The sequence below is a fragment of the Berghia stephanieae genome, chromosome 7 (genome assembly GCF_034508935.2).
Source record: "Berghia stephanieae isolate SIO BIC M18660-M18661 chromosome 7, UCSD_Bste_1.3, whole genome shotgun sequence".
Classification (NCBI taxonomy): Eukaryota; Metazoa; Mollusca; class Gastropoda; order Nudibranchia; family Aeolidiidae; genus Berghia; species Berghia stephanieae.
In genome coordinates, this window is record NC_088366.1 from 36975842 (window position 1) to 36998359 (window position 22518).

The 22518-nt window shown below is 35.6% G+C and overlaps 1 protein-coding gene across 19 annotated transcripts in view; it reads left to right on the forward strand.

Moving 5' to 3' along the window:
• LOC144977178 (uncharacterized) overlaps positions 1–22518 on the forward strand; it is a 124506-nt gene that overhangs the window by 87142 nt on the left and 14846 nt on the right. For 4 of the 19 annotated variants that reach the window (XM_078922067.1, XM_078922070.1, XM_078922068.1 and 1 more), the window contains exons 7-14: positions 370–536; positions 1070–1228; positions 3141–3281; positions 11555–11683; positions 14244–14442; positions 15146–15382; positions 16175–16275; positions 19661–19900. In XM_078922067.1, the coding sequence (XP_078778193.1) occupies positions 370–536; positions 1070–1228; positions 3141–3281; positions 11555–11683; positions 14244–14442; positions 15146–15382; positions 16175–16275; positions 19661–19900 (1373 nt within the window). The remainder of the gene's footprint in view (positions 1–369; positions 537–1069; positions 1229–3140; positions 3282–11554; positions 11684–14243; positions 14443–15145; positions 15383–16174; positions 16276–19660; positions 19901–22518) is intronic. The other 15 variants (XM_078922075.1, XM_078922071.1, XM_078922069.1 and 12 more) reach the window with 5 other exon arrangements.

Below are 22518 nucleotides of genomic sequence, written 5' to 3' on the forward strand. Positions count from 1 at the left end.
TGTGTGTGTGTGGGGGGGGGGGGGGGGGGGAGTAGGAGGAGGAAATGATCCTTTCTCAAGGACTTGTTTCGATCTTGGACTGAGTCGAGATCTGTTTGTTTTAAATGTCTCCTCTTTCTGACGCCTTTGTCCTTTTAACAGGGCTTGTGTAGGTGGATGTCATGTCTGACGGGAAGTAGCTATATTGCATAGAACAGAGTCCTATCAAAATCATAGGCAGCATTCGTTCATGTCCACAGAATAAAACACTGCACAAAATGGATCCAATCCGGTTTCGTGGGCTCATTAGCTTCGAAGCAATACCTGAAGGTCACACTTGACAATTTAATTTATTTCCCCCCTCCTTTTGTCTGTTTTCTCCTTACACAGGACATCACAAATCATCGGAGATGCAGGCCAAGTTGGACGTCTCCATGCAGGAAGTGAATGCCAAGTACAACGTTCTGGAAGACACCATGAAATCGTCTGTCAGGACGGCCCTCATTGAAGAACGCAGTCGGTTCTGTCACTTCATTACCTGCCTCAAACCTTTTGTGGTCAGTATTTAACGGTGGAGGGTCGCTGGGGACTGGTCAGAAAACCTGGTTTTATAATACGTCTGTAGATTAAAATGATACATGAAAGGAATAAAATTACTTTCAAAAATCGGTCTGCTTCGACCGAGGATCAAACCTCCGACCTTCTGATTATGAAGTCTAAGGTTTGATCCCCAGTCGAGGCGAGCCTTGTTAAGGATAATTTTTCCTCTCCTTAAAAAAAGAAAAAAAGAAAAAAAAAGGAATTCCTGCTTTGTCTGGCATTGTTTCAAGACACATCTTTTCAGATTTTTTCTTTCACACCAATGCCAACTCCCAACGTTTTCACTAAAATGACACCCCAGCTTGTGAAAAAAACTTTTGTAAAGTTTCAGCTTTCTTCTTCTCCTCCTCCTCCACAATGACATATCAAATAATAGCGTCAGCAGCGACATAATTATTAAATAGATTATATTCACTAAGTTTGCCAACTAGTTGTATTTATTCATAAACCTCTCCCCCCTCCCTCTTTGTTCCCACTTTACTCTCAACAGGATGGAGAGCTTAAACTCCTGACAGAGATCTCCAACATCAGTGAGATAATGCATTCACTGTGTCTGCAGGCCTCTGAGCCATCTGTTCTTCCAGCATCCAGCGAGCAGGTCATCCTTGACCTGAAAGGACTCGACAACTCTGCCTGGAACCTACACCAGGTATGACGGTCAATGACAAGTCCTTTGTTTTATTTACCCAAATCACAAAGGCGCCGATGCTCAATGAATTGGCGATTGAATTGTTTTTGTAGTGCGTGTGTGTGTGTGTGTGTGTGTGTGTGTGTGTGTGTGCGTGTGTGTGTATGTGTGTGAGAGAGAGTATATTTGTGTATGTTTGTTATTGTAATGAATGAAGGTAAGCTGTTTGGCTTGTCAAAGGCGCAACGTATTTGAATATTATTATGTTTTACTGTTTTAGAATCGCAAAAACATAATACCCTCCCTCACCTTCCCAATAATCCGCTTTACTGAAAACTCAAGGAAAAGGAGTTTTGATAAATCCTCATTGTATTTTAGTCGATTTTTAAAATAATTATTGATATTTAGCCTCAAAATAATTGAAATTTGTATTTTGATTGTCTATTGAATTAGTTTTATTTTCTGTTTATGCTTTAAAAGTAAAAGGGAGAAAAACAAACAAACTAACAAAAAAACAAAAAAAAAAACAAAAGCAAAAACAAAACAAAACAAAGAAAACAGTAAAAAGCAACAGTAACAGCTAACAACCACACAAATATTCTGTAAAGATTTTATTGAAAATCAAGTTGTTTTTGACATGATAAAACAGTCTTGGATCAATTTCTCTATCAATGTAATATTGATATTAGGAATCGTAGTTTTGCCTTTAAAAAAATAACAAAACAAAACAAAATTACAAAACGTTTAGCTTCAAAGAGGATGACAATGGTTGACGGAGAGGTCACTACTACTTATATCTTTCTTGTTCCCTCTTTGAGTCAGTCGTCTGTCTTAATTTTCCATTGCCAATCTTGAATCTTTTGATAATTCTATTTTTTTCAGCTTTAGGAGCGCTGAAATGATCGAAATAATCGGCGTAAAATCCTTCAAAACAAAAACAAAATGCAAAGGTGGGAAAATCTGCGTATCGATTTTGTAACTTATGCTGTTAGTGTTGCATCATTTTATTTTCTCCTTTTAAAAACTGACAAAAACTTAACTAAATAAAACACCCCCCCCCCCCCCCAATAAAAAAAAAGTAAAGAAAGAAAGAAAGAAGTAAAAGAGTAAACAGAGCAAAATGAAACAAAGAAGCAATAGTAAAACCAATAACGCAGTAATTACCAATCAAACAAACAATCTCAAAATGATTGCATTTACCTTTCGTAAAGATTTTATTGAAAAGCAAATAATATTTGGCATGATAAAACAATATTTGAATTGGATCAATTTCTCTATCAATGTAATGTATATTTGTTTGCGAGCATCAATAACTCCGTATCATTGAAATACTAGATTTCATGTTGGAGTGCTTCTCTTCTCCCCTCCTTCCCCCCTTTCCAACCCTTCAAAGCTTCGATTTTGATTTTTTAAAAAAAAATTATCATGTTATTTTCTCTACAAACCTAACTTTTCACTAAGAGAGGACTAATAACGATTAGACTCGGGTTTCATCAAGCCCGAGCATCATCGCTGCCACAAATCTCATCGTGAAAATGAAGAGATGAAATCTCAAGTCAAATCAAACCAAGTTGTAAACTATTTTTTTTAAAAAGAACATTTTAAGATTCATAAAGTTCTCTATATTATATGTTTTATTTCAGAATGGAAGCTTTTTGTCTCGTTTTCCATGCTAAGCTCTTTATTCACCGAAGTGAATTTAACTTCTTTTTTTTTTTTGGGGGGGGGGGGGGGGGGGGTGTCTGGTAGTTTTATTTTTATCATTATTTTTTAAAAGTTATTTAATGTCAAGTCTCACGTAACAACCGCAAATAAATATTATTTCACTTTAAACAAATGAGCACTTAACTCTCACAATCCATTTCACTTTCCACTATTGAACCATCATTGGATCATTATCACCCCTCACTCCCCCCCCCCCCCCCCCTCCCAGCCGTCCCCTCCCAGCTCCCCGTCCTCTTTAGGGTCCAGGAAATCGAGTATGTGTTCCATCAACAGCATCAACAGCTCATCCAGCGGCTCTTCCAAGTCTCACTCCCCTTCCCACACCATGCACAAACGGACACCCTCACAGGTAAGTTGATAATGCATGGCCGTCACCACTTCATACTGCTTTTTGTCTCAGACACTCTTTATCTGTCATACGCTGACATAACATCTGTTTTCATTTGGCCAGAAACTGGTTTTAAAAATCAACAACACAAAACTTGAGCTTTTGTATAGCTAATAATGTGCTAAAAGCGCCCTGCTTTACAACACATACACACACACACACACACACACACACATACACACACACACACACACACACACATACACACACACACACAAACACACAAACAAAATCTACAATTTTTTTCTCTATTCCATAAATTGGTAAAATAAGATGAGCCTCCATTGTTTAAAAGTCTGAAGCTCGAGACTTCCGAGAACTCAATAAAAGACTTTTTGACAATTTGAGGGACATCTTTATTTAATCAATTAACCATTTGACGACCGTACTCTGGAAAAAAATCGTTTTTCAAAATTTGGCCAGAAAACCCGTCTTTCAAATAGCGAGCGATCGCTTTAAATGACCGTCTTCTTGGCAAAACTCCTCAAACCCGTCATTTCAAGGAAGACATCACAAATTCCCAGGTTTGAGAGTTTTTGCCAAGATGAGGGTCATTTAAATCGATCAATGTGAAGGGCAATTTTTTGGCCAAATTGTTAAATACGAGTTTTTTTCCCCCAGAGTACGGCAGTTAGCTAGTTAAAGGAGTGAACAATGTATATTTAAAAAAAAAATTAATTGGGGCAGCGTGGCTCAGCGGCACGGTCTTTGCCTCTTACCCGAAAGGTACCGAGTTCGAATACCCGCTGCATTGTGTGGCCTTGAGCAGATCACCTCGCCTTAGTTCAGTTTGCGGCGCTGCACTGCGGCTGACGCCTGGGTTATTCCAGTCGTCCCTAAAGAAGAATTTCCCCAATGGGTTGAATAAAGGGAATTTTATTTTATGTTTTATTTATTTAGAATAAAAGAATACTTTTACTGAGAACAATCGTATTGTAGACTCGTGATACACATGTAGAAGTATTGAGTTGTCTTTATTCCGCCACAAGTAACTGATCGGCTCTCTTTTCAAAGTGCAGCGATTTGTGCTATTTATAGGACATTATTTTAGCTAAATTGGGGGACAAATTAATGAAGTAGGCGGAGTGTGTTTGTGTTTGTTGAAAAGGGTGGGCGGGGGGAGGTCAAGGAGGAATCATCATCATCATTATCGTCTTCATCACCACGGTCTTCATATCTTCTTCTTCATCATCATCATCATCATCATCATCATCATCATCATCATCATCATCATCATCATCGTCTTTATTATTATTATTATTATTATTATTATTATTATTATTATTATTATTATTATTATTATTATTATTATTATTATTATTATTATTATTATTATTATTATATCGTTGTTGTTGTTGTTACTGTATTTATAAGTAATTAAGCACTGCAATTTTACTGTCCCCCTATATAAAAGGAGACACCCCCTCCCCCTTAAAACACACACACACACACAGACACACACACACACACACACACACACACACACACAAAAGCAAAATAAATAATTTAAAAAAAAAAAAATGAAAAGCCTCCAATTCACAACATAGAAATGTGATTGTCTAAGACCAGCACAAAGTGCCTATTTGTACAGATATAAATTGTTTGTTTGTGCATTGGGTTTTGTCCCCCTTCTCTCTTTGAATTTTGTATATTGAACACTCTGATTGGCAGAATAACATTTTACGCATGGAAGAATCCAGACCAAATTAATAAATAGAATTAATGACGATATTAATGGCAATGCAATCATGCCTAGACTCAAATAGAATCTGATGATGCACCAGTGGTTTATGTTGACAGAAACAACAACAACGATGACGACGACGACGACAACGGCGACGACGATAAAAAACAACGAAACAAAATTAAATTAGTTTTTAAAATAATCCTTTTTTACCTCAGTTTTAATGTATTTTGTAACCCCACACAAATTATAACATACCCATTGTCGCCCCATTGTGTCCCCATTGGTGTATCAGAGGAGTGTTAATAGTTTATACGTATTTTCACCGCTTACCCTTTACGCCAGACCATACCTTGTAAATGAGTATTTGAACAATACGTATCTTTTGAATTAAACTAAATTTAAGTATGAAGCAGGTTTTTACCCCCCACTCCTACCTTATCGCTATTGTATCCCCCTCCCCCGCCTTATTTTACATTGTGTTCTACATAGCATTACTTAAACATGGAACAGTTTAAATTTGATATTTATGTCAATATACATACAACTATAAAAGATATTGTATTAATCTCGAGGCTCCAATTGCCTATCATTATTGGTGAATAAAATGATTATATCGATGATGTAGACAACAGCAACAGCGACATTTATTGATAAAGTCACTTCAAATTTTATTTTTAAAGATTACGCGATTTAGGACCATTCAATATCGTAATATTGAACGTAATAGTAATATTAGATGGTAATGATATCGAACGATAGAAAGATTTAGATTGCTTTGTTGAACTGTTAAAAAAGATCTAAGCTAAATAGTGTGAAACGGTTCATTACATTTTATATTTATTTTGACGCGGGCAATTATCTTTTATTATCTATTGTTCAGGTAAAGCTAATGATTCGATACCCGACGAATCTCCCTATCTGCATCAGTGATTTCATGAGGTCTTTAATTGTGTTAGGTTTTAGAGAAATACGAGAATAGTAATATTCGTGGTTTAAGGCGGACAAATATGGAGTTAACTTGAAATTTAGTCCAATTTTCCTTACGATAACCTGCAAGGGATTAGTTATCGTGGATAAACCGTCATGGTGTTCAATATTGAAATGGCACAACAGGAGAACGTAACGATGAAAGAATGACAAAACAACCCTTTACTTTATGGTCAGAAATCTTTGACTTCATATAATGTTGATAGATAATGATGACTCCCATCTTATCAAAACGTCTCGAAACTGACAACCCCAAGATATCTCACAGTGCTGATGGTTTTCCTCGGATCCGTGGAAATCCGAAATTTTGGAGTCAGAAGAGGAATTTCCCCCCAATCAAACGAATTGGCAGTGAAAAACTTGATGAATGGTGGAACAAATAGGTGCAGTTAGCGGGAGCATTAATGATAGTTTTACCATCCCAATTGCGTTGCTCTCAACGAGGGGGCGGTTAGTGCAGTAAAAAAAATGGGGCTTAAATGAATTGCAATCATTCAAATTTTCCCTCCTTTTTCACTTTTTGTCGCCATCAACCCTGTCTCAGATTTAAGACTTTTTTATTATAATAAACGTTTTCTGACCGAATCTGAAAGAAAGAAAAAAAGGTTTGTCAGCGTTTGGATGTGCTTTCTCTTTATATTGGAATTGGAATAATATTTCAAACATGACTGAAGTATTTTATTAACAAGTAGTCCGTAGGTCTACCACTTTTTCACCATGTGCGCTTGTTCTGGTTGAATGTGGGAATCTTGCATGTTGGTGTCTTTGAAATACCTCATCATTGTATGAAATTGGAAAATTTGAATTGCCTTTATTTTAAAAAGATGCGAATAAACGAAAACTAGAAAATGATAAAAATCCATTTAGATTGCTATAACTAGTCGGGAGATAAGAATTTTAATGATAATGATGATGTTGACGACGACGATGTCGGTGATGATGATGATGAACATGATATTGTCTCTTCAATGATGGACTACTGAAAAAAGGACGATCACCATTACAATAAATCACAAAATATGTATAGTTATTAAAATGAAACGTCCAAAAACTACCTGCCTCCTACATTTGCAACCTAGTGACTGTAACTTGGCTGTATGACTCTTGTTCTAGTAAGATGTTCCGGGTGGGGGTGGGGGGGGGGGGGGGGGGTCTGAAAATTCCTGTTTCGTTTCTTCCCGCACCTTTTACAAGTTGATGAGATCAATTGAAACAAAGGAAAACCTTAATTGTTTGAGGCTTTTAATTACAAACCGTAAACCATTAAGATCGTTGTTAATGACAGGCTGGTCTATGATTTTTTTTTGTTTGTTTTGTTTTGATTTTGACTATGAATAATGACAGTGACCATTTCATGTGGAATGTGGGACAGATAAAACATGATGAGGTATGTTTTTACAAGAACCTGCGAGCTCTTCCATAAGCGTACAAAAATGTGACTTCCGACAAATATTAATTGTTTTAAATCTCCTCTAGAATGATCGCTTCTTTGGTCATTCTTATCTAATTTGCTGCATGGGTGTATTTATTCAAGTAATTACTAGATAAATTCATCACCAAGCATGTTCCTTAATGTTTATTAACTAGAGATTCATTAAAAATAATTAATATGTACAGAAGAATATCAGGGAATAGTCTCAACAAAATAGTTATTGTTAAGTTCTTAATTCATGTTTTAAATTGTTTTAATGAAGGCTAGTATTTTCTAAATTCCATCCGCCGAGCAAAGGATGTAAAAATAGTTATATCTAGCTTTATATCATATTTTTGAAAATTAATAAAGAGGAAATGGAAGATGTAGAAGAAGAAGAAGAAGAAGAAGAAGAAGAAGAAGAAGAAGAAGAAGAAGAAGAAGAAGAAGAAGAAGAAGAAGAAGAAGAAGAAGAAGAAGAAGAAGTAGAGGAGGAAGAGGAGAGGAGAGAGAAGAAGAAGAAGAAGAAGAAGAAGAAGAAGAAGAAGAAGAAGAAAGAAGAAAAGAAGAAGAAGAAGAAGAAGAAGAGAAGAAGAAGAAGAAGAAGAAGAAGAAGAAGAAGAAGAAGAAGAAGAAGAGAAGGAGGAGGAGGAGGAGGGAGGAGGAGGAGGAGGAGGAGGAGAAGAAGAAGAAGAAGAAAGAAGAAGGGGGGGGGGGGGGGGGGGGGGGGGAAGGACAATTTACTATTGCCATTTCTACGGCCATTTGGTCATCATTGATATACGCGTCTAGCTTTTAAAGAGCGAATTTTTGATCTAGAAAATAAATGGACCAAACAAAGAAAATAATTTAAGAAAACACATAAGAAACGTTTGTTATTGATATTAGTGAAGGGACTTGCCTTAGAGATTGTTGGCAGAGGCGATAGTTTTCCACAACTTTTTTAATGTGTTGATATCGGGAACATGACTTGACCAGGGTGAAAGTTAGTTGTCAAGGGGTTGCCAATTTTTCGTATATTTATGGAATTCAGGATGTTATAAACTCTCAGTATATTTTCCAATCACCTGCTAAACGAAAAAAAAAAATGTACATAATGTCTCTCAACTGGGGTTCAGGACTCAGAAAGTGGTCGGTCAATGTGGTTGTGTAAAAGTGCCTCCTGAATTGGCAAACCCGCGTTGTAATTGAGAAGAGAATAAAAATGGTGATGATTGAAATGTAACTATATAATTTTGTGTGATTGATTGATTTGTTATGGCAAGCATTGACATCAAAAACTGCCACACGAGTCCTCACAAAGAATAATATGTACGTGCAACATCTATTATTATTATTATTATTATTATTATTATTATTATTATTATTATTATTATTATTATTATTATTATTATTATTATTATTATTATTATTATTATTATCGAGATGGGGGGGGGGGGGGGGGGGGTGTTATTTAAGATTGGTTACAACGTGAATATTTTTACCGTTATCTGTTATAAAATATTCCTTTGTAATGTAACATCTAAACAGGGGTATTTATATTGGTGTTTTGCGTTGTGGTAAAATACTTGTTTTGTCCTCCGTATGAATTTTACTAACACAAAACTACGTGTAACCTTTAACGTTTAAACTCTGATAGCGGGACTAAAGTCACAACTCATCACTCAACTGGCGATCTAAAAAACAATAACAAGGAGCCAAGTGATGTCAACTTCAATCATTCTATACAGTATTGTCTTCTAGCACCTCTCTCTGGGTGGGGTTCCTGACCTCCCATAGTGGGCAGGACTGTGTCTTCTATCCCCCTATATCTGTTTTCCAACATGCTTTCTGTCTTTGTCTTGGAATGAGATTACTTGGTTTTGTCCTGGCCCTGGCCGGAGATCTGCCTGGGAGGGAAACAGTCAAATGCATAGTTATTGTGTCGGGAGATTATATTTTTCTCCTTTTAAATCATTTCTCTGTTATGTATTATTATATTTGTTATTTTTAATGTATAATGTAAGCATTTGAGTGTATTCCTCTTTGTTGGATTTTGTGCCTGTCAGGATGAAGCTTATATGTAAACTTAAACTAAGTCCTTTGATAGTGTGCTCTTGGAATCTACATCTGGTCCCTATTTGTTCCCAGTTCCCCTATGTCTTACTTTTTCTTGGGTGCTTTATTTGTAATTCTAGAACTTTTTACTATCCCATTTTCTTCCTTTTTACTGGCGCTGATATAACCGAAATGTGTTGCAAGCGCCGTAAAACCCTTAAAAACAAACAAAATAGCACCTCTCTATTCACTTCATGTCTTGTTTCAGTACTAAAGGCTAGCCGATCATGTTATTATGGAACCACTTGCAGATTTATAGGTCTCTGGTTCAAATCCTTGTTAGGGGAGGGGTTGGAATATTTCCATAATTTCTGAATTAACTCAAATGTTAGATATAAGGAAACGTTTAGATGTCAGATTTTTAATGCTTAAGATACTACCAATTCCCACCTCGAAACAAACTCGCACTTCTGTTCATGTACATACACATACACACCTCTAATCAAGTGTGTTCAAGTAAAGAAAAAAACTGTGGAAACATTTTTGCTTATACTGCCACTGTATTTATTTATATTCATGAAACAGTTTGTTATTAGTACTGGAATTTCTGGTCTTTTTTGTGTGCTTCTCTCTCTCTCTCTTTCTCTCTCTCTCTCTCTCTCTCTCTCTCTCTCTCTCTCTCTCTCTCTCTCTCTCTCTCTTCTCTCTCTCTCTCTCTCTCTCTCTCTTCTCTCTCTCTATCTCTCTCTCTCTATCTCCCCCCCCCTCCCCCCACCCATAGTGATAGTGCTTATCTAACAATAAATATTACGAGACTTATACTATGCTCAGAAAATTATAACACCTCAATTTTAAAGATTCCTTATTTTTTCTTTCTTTCTCATTTTATGAATTGAATCTACCCTTTTTCGCTCATTCTATATCCAGCTCTTGAGTGACTATTTCTCTTATTGAATGATCTCAGTTATTTGTTTATCATCGTGACCTTATTTGCCATTCATGTTTTTTCCTTCTCACTTTGAGACAGCTTGTTAATTTGTTTATCATCAGCAAATAGAGTCTGCCATGTTTTAAATTTTTTTTTCTTCTTTGGAATGATTTTTGGTTAGGTTTAATTTTCTACTTTCTTTTCATTTTTGGTATATGTATGGTTTTTTTATCGGTTTATTATTATTATTATTATTATTATTATTATTATTATTATTATTATTATTATTATTATTATTATTATTATTATTATTATTATTATTATTATTATTATTTATATTTTTATAATGATTGTTGCTGCATTTTGCTACCACGTTTTCATTTACATTATTATTGTATGTCTTTATTTTTCTTTTTTTTCTTCTCTCTCTTTCATCCAACAATTCAACCCCCCTCCCCAACCCCAACCTCCAATCCACACACGACCCATTCCCAACCCCCTAATTACTTGTCTGTCTGTCTTCTTACCCCCTCACGTTCATTCACTCTTTCCCCTTTCCATCTCCCTCACACATTAATCACACGGTCCTCACACCATCCAATACTCTCCCCACACAATCCCACATTCACTGGAATTGTCTTTCCCTCTCACCAAATGCATGACACTCACAATTCAATCAAATGTCTATCCACTCGTCATCGCCTCATCATTCACTCAAATTGTTACCATCAAAACTACCAACAACTCACTCACACCTCCTCATCTTCAAAATTCATCGTTATCACTAAAATTGATATTTTATTATTTCATTATTTATCTTATTTCATTGTTTTTACTTCATTTTATTTATTTATTTATGTATTATTTCGCTTTTGCAATACACACTCTATCCCCTAATCTGAAACTGCTTCAATCTATCAAAAATATATATTATAACTTAACACACCAATGATGATAAAACAAACAAAATAAAATAAAATAATACTAACCATTATACCAACATACAACTATTTTACTTTTACCCTGGTCGGTCATAAACCATCTCTTTTACATCATCATCATCATCATCATCATCATTATATCATCACCATCGTCATCATCATCATCATCATCATCATCATCATCATCTCAATCATTATCACCACCACCACCCAATGCACCACTACGACGGCTACCATTACCAGCAGCACCCCCACCAAGCCCCAAGCACGATACGTCTGACCAGTGTTAGTTCCCAAGACTCTGGATTCACTTCCCAGGATACGCTGTTCCATCGACCTCAGACACCCCCTCAGTCCCTCAACCTTTGGCAGGTAACCACCACCACCACCATCACCCACAAAATCTCTTCATGTCGCCACTGCCACCATCCTCATAACCCATGCCACCCCCTACCTAAACCTTCAACGTCGACACTCTCATCATCACTATTATCGTCAACATGTATCATCACCACTCAGGCTTCTCACAGCTTTTATTTCAAAAGCTCTATCATATTGCTCCGCGAAGCAGTTGTATTAATGTTTTTTTTTGTTTTGTTTTTTTGTTGTTTTTTTTTAAATTGATTTCATTCATGTTGCTAAAATTCGATTTCAATGAAATAACACCCAAACCAATATATGGTTCTCTTTGTGTCTTATTCAATTCATTTTGTAACAATCTGATCCCGTTATTTCCCTGATTTGCTAAGATCAGATCACTATAAAACGTCAACCCCCCCCCCCCCCCCTCTCTTATCATTGTTCCGCCAAGCTCAATTCCATATCAGCCTCGCGATGCATTGATCTGCACTCCTCAACTCAAAATATAGTAACATAGTAACTAGGTATCCGTAATTTGAGCTAAGAAGAGGGTGAATTCATATAGAGGTCTGAGAGCTGACCAGTGTATCAAAGAATCACAAACATTACTGAAATCCACATTATACTGTTGTAATTTTTCTTATTCGTTCTTTTAAAAAACGTTTTATTTTGATCAATGCCATTTAAATGTATTGATGTTGTTTTCATTATTTGATCAATGCTTCAAAAAATTGAGCGGTTGCCCTGATCTAAAACTGTTATGATTCGTTTTCTTCGCTGACGAGTGTGCCTCCAAAATATCTAGCAACCGCCTCTTAATCTTGATTCTTATTCGATGTATTAATTTTTTTTTTTAATGTGTTAGCCTTTATATGGCTTTTCTTTCTCTTTTGCCATTGATATCAATAAATTTCCATAGACATTTTCTTTGTCATCTGATACTATCATTCCATATGATGTCTGTGATCCGGGAATTGGTTTCTGATTAAAATGAAGACATTCCCATAATAGTATGTCACACCTTTTTTTTCTGACTACAAATGCACGAGTTAATATCACTTCACTGTGTGCACGACTGCTTGCCTCATTTGCCACTCACTGATTAAATGTCTTTTTATTTTTCAAAAATATATTTTGCCTAAGAGGACTTAAACTTCATATAATGATATTATATTATAAATGACCCCAAAATTTCAAAGAGACTTAAACTTGAGGCCTCATGAAACATAAAAACAGTCTTGGTCTATAGATTTTATGTCAAATTGGGATTGTTATCATCTATATCTAATGTAATATGAAGTTAATGTTTTCTGAGCAAAATCATCAAAGAGACGTTTTGTCAGTGACTGAAAGTAATTTTCTTGGGTCCTAAGTGCATGGTTTAAATGCCTGTTTGATATGTTTTATTCTTATAGCTTAGTACTTATTTGTTTGTTCATTTTATCGAATCAAATTTTGAAAAAAAAAAAGGAGGCAGTGGGGGATTTATGGACGTGTGTGTAATTTTGATTTTATATAAAATTATGTTCGGGTGTTGTTTGGCTGATTTCATTAATATTATAAATATTTCATTCATATTTCACAATTCGCCACAAATAAATATGATTTTTATATATATAGTATGAATTTGATCAAACTGACTGGCCGAGTTCGTATATTATCCTTTATGTAAATGATTTACACCATCATTGACATCTAACCAAATGTTCACTTTGATGCAATTTTAAGACTCTAGTTCTCTTGTTTTGTGGTTGGTGAGTCGAAGTTCTCTCTCCTAGTCGATAACAAAATAGTTATCTCGTACCTGGTACCAGATATGTCTTTCTTTTTTAAGATTCAGACTATCATTTCTGCTGATCATCTCTCAATATTGTCCTGCATTCTTCAAAAAATCAGTGCAGAGTGCAACTTTTTCAGCTCTCTACTTATTGATGATGATGGTGACAACGATGGTGATGATGACGACGTTTAAAAAAAAAAATTGGGTGGAGTGTCATAAAATTACACACAGGCTTAGTATTTTTGCTTTGCTTTAACTCTTCATGAAAAGAGGTTCATTTGCTATGTGGCCCATAATAGCAAATGCGTATCTTCTCTCTCTCTCTCTCTCTCTCTCTCTCTCTCTCTCTCTCTCTCTCTCCCCCTCTCTCTCTCTTTCTCTCTCTCTCTCTGTCTCTCCATCTCTCTCTCTCTCTCTCTCTCTCTCTCTCTCTCTCCTCTCTCTCTCTCTCTCTCTCTCTCTCTCTCTCTCTTCTCTCTCTCTCCCTCTCTCTCTCTCTCTCTCTCTCTCTCTCTCTCTCTCTCTCTCTCTCTCTCTCTCTCTCTCTCTCTCTCTCTCTCTCTCTCTCTCTCTCTCTCTCTCTCTCTCTCTCTCTCGAAAATGTTGAAGATTGAAGGACAGAAGTTTCTGGCTGTTTCTCTGTCAAGACTTATTGTCTACAATTCTCTTGGGGGTTTTAAGAATGCTATTTAGAGTACGTGCATTTTCTTCTTCTTTTTTGTTGTTGGTTTTTTTTTTGAGATTGAAAGCAGATAATTATAACTTGAAACATAAACCACTTCCCAATTTCAGACGTCATCTACCAACCAAGAGAGCCAAGGGGAAGGAGGAGACTGTGACAGTACCCCAACCACCCCATCCGATAACACGCCATCAGCCAGTTCCACGTGGAACAATTGGCCAAACCCTCCTGGTGGGGCAAACAATAAGGTGGACCCCTCACGCCCTCACACTATTAGCTCTGCTTATGAAAAGGGTCATGGCAGGCCTGGTAAGGAAGGAACCATTGGAAACCACAAAAGTCTTAAGAGTCAGTGTTTAATTTGTATTTGGCTTTTGCCCCCCCCCCCCCCCCCCCCCCCCCCCCCCCCCCCCCCCCCCCTTCTGTCCCTCTCTTGCAAAAAAGGGTTTCGTTACGAAAACTTATATTGATAGAAATTTTATCGAATTGAGCTTGATTTACAAACTTGATTTTGATAGATTGCAAATTTTATTTCGTCTTAAATCTCACTACCCTTGATGCAAAACTTTTCAATGGAAATTGCTAGTTTTCGACATCCCTATGCAGGTTTTTGAAGAATATTTATAAGATAAACAGCACGTTTGTAATATGGATATGAACTCTGATTCGGACTCCAGTGGTTCAGTCATAGTAAAGATTATTTGTGTTTTGAAAAAGATATCTTATCTAATGGAATCAGTGTACCAATTATCAAACATGGGTGGTGTCATTCTATTTTTTTCTGTGACAATTGCTTTGCCATTGGATTTTATATAAGAACATCTGCACTAATATAAGACCAACATCTAGTTTGTTGTGGCCAAGTTAAAAAAAGAAAGATTATCTTTAACCACAACTCCATGAACATTTCCTAGTCAAAAGTCAATAAATAATTTTGAATTCAGTTTTTTGTTCGACAAATCTTGCCCTTGGAAAATGAAATCAAACCTCTCACCATTATCTCCTATTCCAGCCCTGAAGCCTGATATGTTTGAACCACCACCAGGGGGGGTGGAGATGCGGCCCAAACCAGCCCGTCAAGACAGACACCACTCTCAAAGCAGTACAGGAAGTGTGAGTAGTATCAGCAGTACAGGCAGTAATAGCAGTCATCGTCCCAGCGCCACCATCAGTAAGATGCAGCCAGTGCTGCCTCCACACTGTCCTAAGGCCAAGGTCAAGGCTGTGGCACCTCCCATGTTACCACAAGGTGAGTAGGCTTTGAGTTAAAAGAGTTCAATTAACGATTCATAATATTCAGGACAGGCAGTCCTTCCAGTCCACCTCCACCAACAGCAACAGCAAAACCAACTACACCAACATCTCCATCACCAATACCAGTAGATAAATAAAGAATGCAAGGCAAGAATCTTTAATTGAACAAAATATATTTAAAAGAGTGTATGATGTCAGAGCACATATTTTTTTGTGAACTAAAGGGCATTACTTAAATAACCAAGCGCAGCGAATTGTTGTAGTCATAGCGAATACTAATTTTTGGTCTTGTGATCTCTAATTCTTACAGTTTACTGGGTATGCACATCATTGAAGTAAAAATGTCAAATAATTTTATCTCAAAGTGTCTGGATGACTTCAGATGAAAAGTCCTAGCATTACGTTGTCCCAAACATAATACCATTGTGAGACCATTGGTCACATATAGAATTCATAGTATGCCCAAAATGCAATACTTTGCTTCAAAGTTTTAGAATCATTTAGTGAATTATATTCTCTCTCGACTAGTTCCCTGTAACAGTTTGATTTTAAATTCTTCTATCTATAAAATGATTGCAATTTTTTTAAAGACTGACATGTAACCATAATCTGGGAAATTCTGTTGTTTTTCCTTGACAAGATTGTTACACCCTATTTTATTCATTTGTACACGCATCAATTCCTTTTGACAAGTGTGTGCATGTTTGCATGATTGAAATTTTTCATTCCATCCATCTGCGTTAAAATCTGTATATTAATTCTTTATTTGTCATTTTGACATCACCAGGAGTCCATCAGCAGCCAATCTACGCTAATGCTCAAATTACTCAACAGTCCCCTGATGATGGAGAGCCCACTACACCCACCACACCAGCAGGCATGACTCAGGTAAGGACTGAATACTATCATATGGATCAACAGCTATAAACACTGAAACATTCCACAGCTATTTTTCACTGTTAGATTGTTTGCTTATCCTTTCATCAAAATCACTGCGTTGTTCTCATGTTGTTTCTCATGTTTTCTGCTTTGATAAGATCTTTCAGTTAAGCCCTATCTGATTTTATTTTTTTAAAAATGTAAATAAATCCTGAAAGAAATGAGATGTAAGAGAATATTGTCTCTTCTTGATAAAGACTAATAGCAGATTGTTAATTAGAATTGAGAGTGAGCAACGGGTTGAAATACACAGTTATTCTGACCTCATGTTTTTTTAAATGGCAGTTGGAAAATAAATTGAATTACTAAAAGAATAAATAATCCCTAATCTCATACTCAAGATTTCGATTGTGTATTGTTGCCATAGAATGAAATGGACAGGGCTTTGAATTTAAAAAAATATTCTTTGCTTTGTTCTGATGAGTGAGTTGAGGGTGGGTGGGGGTATACTGTTCTGTGACTGCAAACATTAATTTTTAAAATAATAATAATAATAATAATAATAATAATAAAAATAATAATAATAATAATATATAATAATAATAATAATAATAATAATAATAATATATGAATGATGATGAATGATTGATGATGATGATGATGATGATGATGATGATGATGATGATGATGATGATGATGATGATGAGAGAAGAAGAAGATGAAGAAGAAAAAGAAGAAGAAGAAGAAGAAGAAGAAGAAGAAGAAGAAGAAGAAGAAGAAGAAGAAGAAGAAGAAGAAGAAGAGGAGGAGGAGGAAGAGGAAGAAGAAGAGAAGAGGAAAAGCAGAGGGGCAGTTACTTTTGTATTTGGTATACCTCATTTCAGGATTTGAACAGATAAATTTGTCACAAAATTAATCAACTATAATCAACTATAAAAAGTCCTGCTTTTATTGAACTTTCAACAAGATTAGTTACGTCTCAGTGATTGGTTTGAAGTAACATTAATTCATGTCTTTCATTTCCTTTTGTTGTCTTCCGTGTCTATTTATATTTCCTGTCTTTCTAATCGTCATCATTGTCTTTTGTTTAAAACGTGGCTTCATTATCATCAGGTTTTTATATAATATATGAATTTGTGTACAAAATATACAAATTATGATTATGGAACAACAGGCTATGTAAACAGCAGAATAGTGATGATCAATTACTTAATGAGATTGTTCAATTTATGACCATTCTTAAATCCCAGAATTAAAAATAAAGTGCTGAGTTGAGGAATTTTTGACAAATATCTCTCAATGTAAAAATAGATATGAATATTTCAACTGTTAATCAATCAACATCAAGTAAGACTTGGGTAATGTAGTCAATGTGGAATATCTTAATTCATTTCAAACTTGAAAATAGCTCACTTAAGTTAAGAACAGGACTTTTTTTTCTCCTACACCTCGGATTGGTTCTGGTTTGATGAGAAATTTTGACATTGACCAGCCAGTCTGGTTCTTTGTGACCCAGCATGGATCTGCCTCTAAATAACATGCACAAAACAGCGCTTAACAAATAATTATTTTTATGAATGATAACAGTGTGAAATAATACGATTTTAGTTACATGCGTAGCAATTGTGTTTATAATAAGCTGATTTATTTTATTGCTTGGTTGGTTAACTGGTTGATTAAATCATTCGTTCATGCTTTCATTTGTGTCGTTTTGATACTTTAACATAGATTGATTGTGTTGCACATAGATAACTGCAATAACCCAATCTTGCTGTGATCACATCAAAAAAACGTTTCTCAAATGTTTAGTTGATCCTTTAGAGGCAATATGATGTCAAAGATAGCAAATAGTTGTGTAAGATAGGTACTACAATCCCTATTGATAACATCAAACTAATGTTATAGCCATCATTTATTTCATACGCTATCCAAAGATACTAATGATTCCTCAACTGTTACCCCCTTTTGTTGTGAAATGTGTTGTGTTTTGAAATCTGGAGAAAGGAGAAAAGTTACTCAGCATATCTGGAATCAGGTCTCTGAATGACAAGGGAATATACATATATCTACTATAGGATTTGAAATAAGACATGAAGGGAAATTGGCAACTGAAAAACATTCAGTGGATTTTGATTTATTATTAAAATGGAAACTGGTGGATTTGGTCCTCTAAAATTTTGAAGTATCTCTTGAAGTAATCATATTACACACAAGAGCCGATGTGATTTTTAAATAAAAAGAAGAAAAAAAAATCAATTAACATTCCTAATTTGCTTCCTTTTCCCATGCAAGCTTATTTACTTTTCTTTTTCTTTTTTTACTTACTCATGTTAATTCTCTCTCAGTGCATTTCTTTACTTTTCTTTGTTTTCCTGTTTTTTGGGGGTTTTTTTTGTTGAATTTCTTTTTCACTGTTCTTTGTCTCACCCCCTTCCTCATCCTTTTAAACTATTAAAAATCTTTTTGGAGTTTGTGAATTCAATACAACTAAATTTAAATGTATCCATTAAATGCTTTAAAAAAAAAGAATCCTCCTTCATTTTAAAATGAATATTTAGTCCTTATAAAAGAAATCAGTAATTGGTTCAGCCATGTAAACAGAATGAACAATGATCACTTAAACATTTTTTCAAATCAGTCAATTGTCTTAACCTTCGAGAGGTTAGCTATGAGAAATTCTATCAGAAGTGATAATCGGATGACATTGAAAGACGCAGGGAAAGTATGCAGAATGAAGTGCACACAAATGAGGTAAAAGATCTTTGACTGAAAATTTATAGAAGGGTTTTGTCATAAGAAAAGTAAAGAAAAAAAAAGGATATTCAACAACCATTTCTTATGATATGAAAAATGGACTGGAATTTTAACATTTTTATAACTTTTCAAATTTTTAGAAATATTCTAATGCACAATCATTTAACCATAAAATTAAATGCAGATGTCATTGCAATTCTATGTAGATAGGACATTTCAGAGAGGTAAAAGAAAAGAAGGAAGAATAAAAAGTAAGAAAAAGGAATGTGGTTGTCATGAATTGTTACAATAGACTGAGTCATTCTTTCCAAGATAGTATTTAGTGTTATGAAATATTGGTTGTAAATGCCGAATGGCCAACTTTCTATGTAATGTGCTTTCTCCCTGCTTTGCTTTACACTGGTTTAATAAATCTTTTATTTGTGAGATAGACCTACTAATGCTTTTTGTTAATTTTACCAACTACTTAAATGGTCACTACTTGTTGACATTTCAACGATTACCGGACGAATTTTTGAGTCATTGGTAGACTATGACTTAGTTTTCTGTTTCTTTCTTTATTTTCTCTGTATATTTTTATTTGATTTCCATTCTGTCTGAATGTGCCGTTTATCTCAATAAATAACCCCCCATACTGCAGGCATTCCCAGCACTTACTTCGCCTAGTACAGAGGTAACTCTGATGGCCTTGGATCAGGCTTTCGAGCAGATGGTTGGCATTGCAGGCATCCCTGAAGAAGAGGAGATTGCAGATGATTCTCAGGAAGTCATCACCCCTAGAGCATCCACATCCTCCTCTAACGGAACCCCAGGAACCCCAGGGCGTGGCAGCACCAGTAGCATTTTTGCAGAATCCTTAGTGGAGTGCCACAAACCAAAGGCAAGAATATCAGTCGGAATTTTTAAAAGAAAACACATCAAAACTGATTTTTAAAATATATCAATAGGTATATTTTCAATAGAATTGAGATTTGTCTAAAATTTTTTATTTGTTACATGAAGTGTGAATCTTATCTATTGGTAAAAAAAATAAATTCATTGTGAATCATAAAAATATTAGGCACTTCTAGATGTTGGTAAAAGTAAAATACGTTTTAAAAACTCTATCAATAATATAGAATTGAGTAAAACAAAAAATAAATAGTCGATCTCTTAGCTGTAAGGTGTGAAGAAACAAATAAAAAGGAATGTTCATGTATGTTTAGTGGTGATTGTTGAGCACTTCAGAATTATCCTGGAAAGGAGAATGTATTATCTGGAATTAATTTATTGTATGGGGTTGAATTTGAAAGATGGCGATGATGATTGAATGAACGATGACGATGATGGTGATGATGGTAAATAATTGGCATTTTAACTTAAGCTTTGGATGTGACTGATTTTGATTGTATTTTTTTCCTCCCTTTCATCTCTTTAACATTGTGCCATATCCATATCACTTGAGCATGTTGTGCCCTCTTTGCATGTCTGCACCTTGATGTTGTGTTCTGTAGATTTTATTGATATAAATTGGATTGATATGTGAAAACTGTTTTTGTTTTTTGTGTATTGTGATCTATAATGTTTCACTACCAAATTCTACAGTCATTTTGCTGTGACAATACTGATGCCTCTTATTTTCATTTGCTCTCATCAACTTGGTATAAAAGAAGTGACAACAGAGCACCGATATTGGGGTCCCTTTCTTTTCCTGTTTGTCAATTCCATTTAAGTATTGTTTTTCTTGTCTTTTCATCACCCTGGAAACAAGTTTATGAGTGTTCCAATTCTACATAACTGAAGAAGGTTACTGTTTTCCTGACTTTTGTGAGTGTTTTCCTGCTAGATTTTACTGCAACAACATTGGAAATGTGGTCAGTCATGGTTGAAAGAGAGGTTGTAATGTGTTATTCATGAATCTCTTTTTCTTGCATGTGGATGTCAGTAGAGCTAGCAGAAAAGCAGTATTTAGTCTTTTATGAGATTTTTAGAATTCAAATCTATATTTGATTCCAGTGTCATTTTGTTTATTTTAAAAACCAAAGTGATTTAGATAATTGTTTGTCATAATTCTTAAAGATTTGAATATTAGTTTATTTTTGTCTCCCCCCTTGTCATTTCTCTTAAATTTCTGAATGTATGAATTAGATACGGACACAGAATCATTAGACGTCGACTGCATTTTTAGTTATATATTTTGACATTGATTTGTCTATAGTCTGAAAAAGTAGTTTACAAAAGTTTTTGTTTCTTTATTTTTTTTGTCTGTTCGGCCTTTTTCTAGCTCATTGATTTCTTGTGATGTGTGTGGATCCCACACTGAGCTACTATATTCCAGGATGGGCCTGACATATGCTTCATAGCATTTCTTTTTCACAGATTGGTGGCAGTGGCGGATTTGTCTGTTGAGAAATGCCATGGTTCTATTTGCCTTAGTAGCTTTAATGGCAATATGCTTCTTCTACTTCATATTACTGTCCAGGGTCACGCCGAGGTACTTTGCATTCTCCACATATTGTAGGGCTTCGTTATTGATTTCATAGTGGGACTCGATGTTTTTCTTTTTGTTCATCACCCTGAGGACATGACACTTTTTGGGTGGAATTCCATTTTTCATCTTGCCTTCCAGCACTGCCATTTATTTAGATCTTGCTGTATTATGACAGTATGTCATTCCCATTTTGTATTTCTCTGTACAAGAGAACAATTTCAATGTGGACCCCGGATGTAGACCTTCTGGCATGTCATTGATGTAAATGAGAAAGAGGAGTGGCCCGATAACAGTGACTTGCAGTACTCTTGTCTCAACTTTTGTCGTGTTTGACTCTTTACCTTCGACAATTACTTTTTGGCCTCGGTTGGTCAGAAAGGATTCAAGCCAGCTGGTGGCATTGCTAGCAATCCCATACTGTTTGACTTTAAGAAGCAGACTTCTGTGATGGACTTTGTCGAAAACTTTTGAGAAGTCCAATAGGATTGCATCTGTCTGTCCTCGATTTTCCAGTGTTTGCAAAAAGTCATACACATACTGTGTCTCACATGATCGGCGAGCTCGAAATCCATGTTGAGCGTCAGCGAGGATGTTATTTTCTTCCAGGTGGTCCATAATTGAGTTGTATATAATATGCTCTAAAATTTTGCAGCTCACAGATGTCAGTGAGAATGGACGATAGTTTTCTGGTAGCATTTTGTCTCCTTTCTTGAATATTGGGACGATGTTAGCCTGCTTCCAATCATTTGGCACAACTCCTTGGTCTAGTGAGAATTGAAATATAAGGGATAGTACTGGGGCAATCTCATCCGCACAGTTTTTGAGAAGTGGGTGGGGTTCCTGACCTCCCATAGTGGGCAGGGGGGTACATACTGTGTCTTCTATCTCCTTATATCTATTTTCCAACATGCTTTCTGTCTTTGTCTTGGAATGAGATTACTTGGTTTTGTCCTGGCGCTGGCCGGAGTCCTAACTGGGAGGGAAACATTCAAATGCATAGTTATTGTTTTGGGAGATGAAATTGTTTT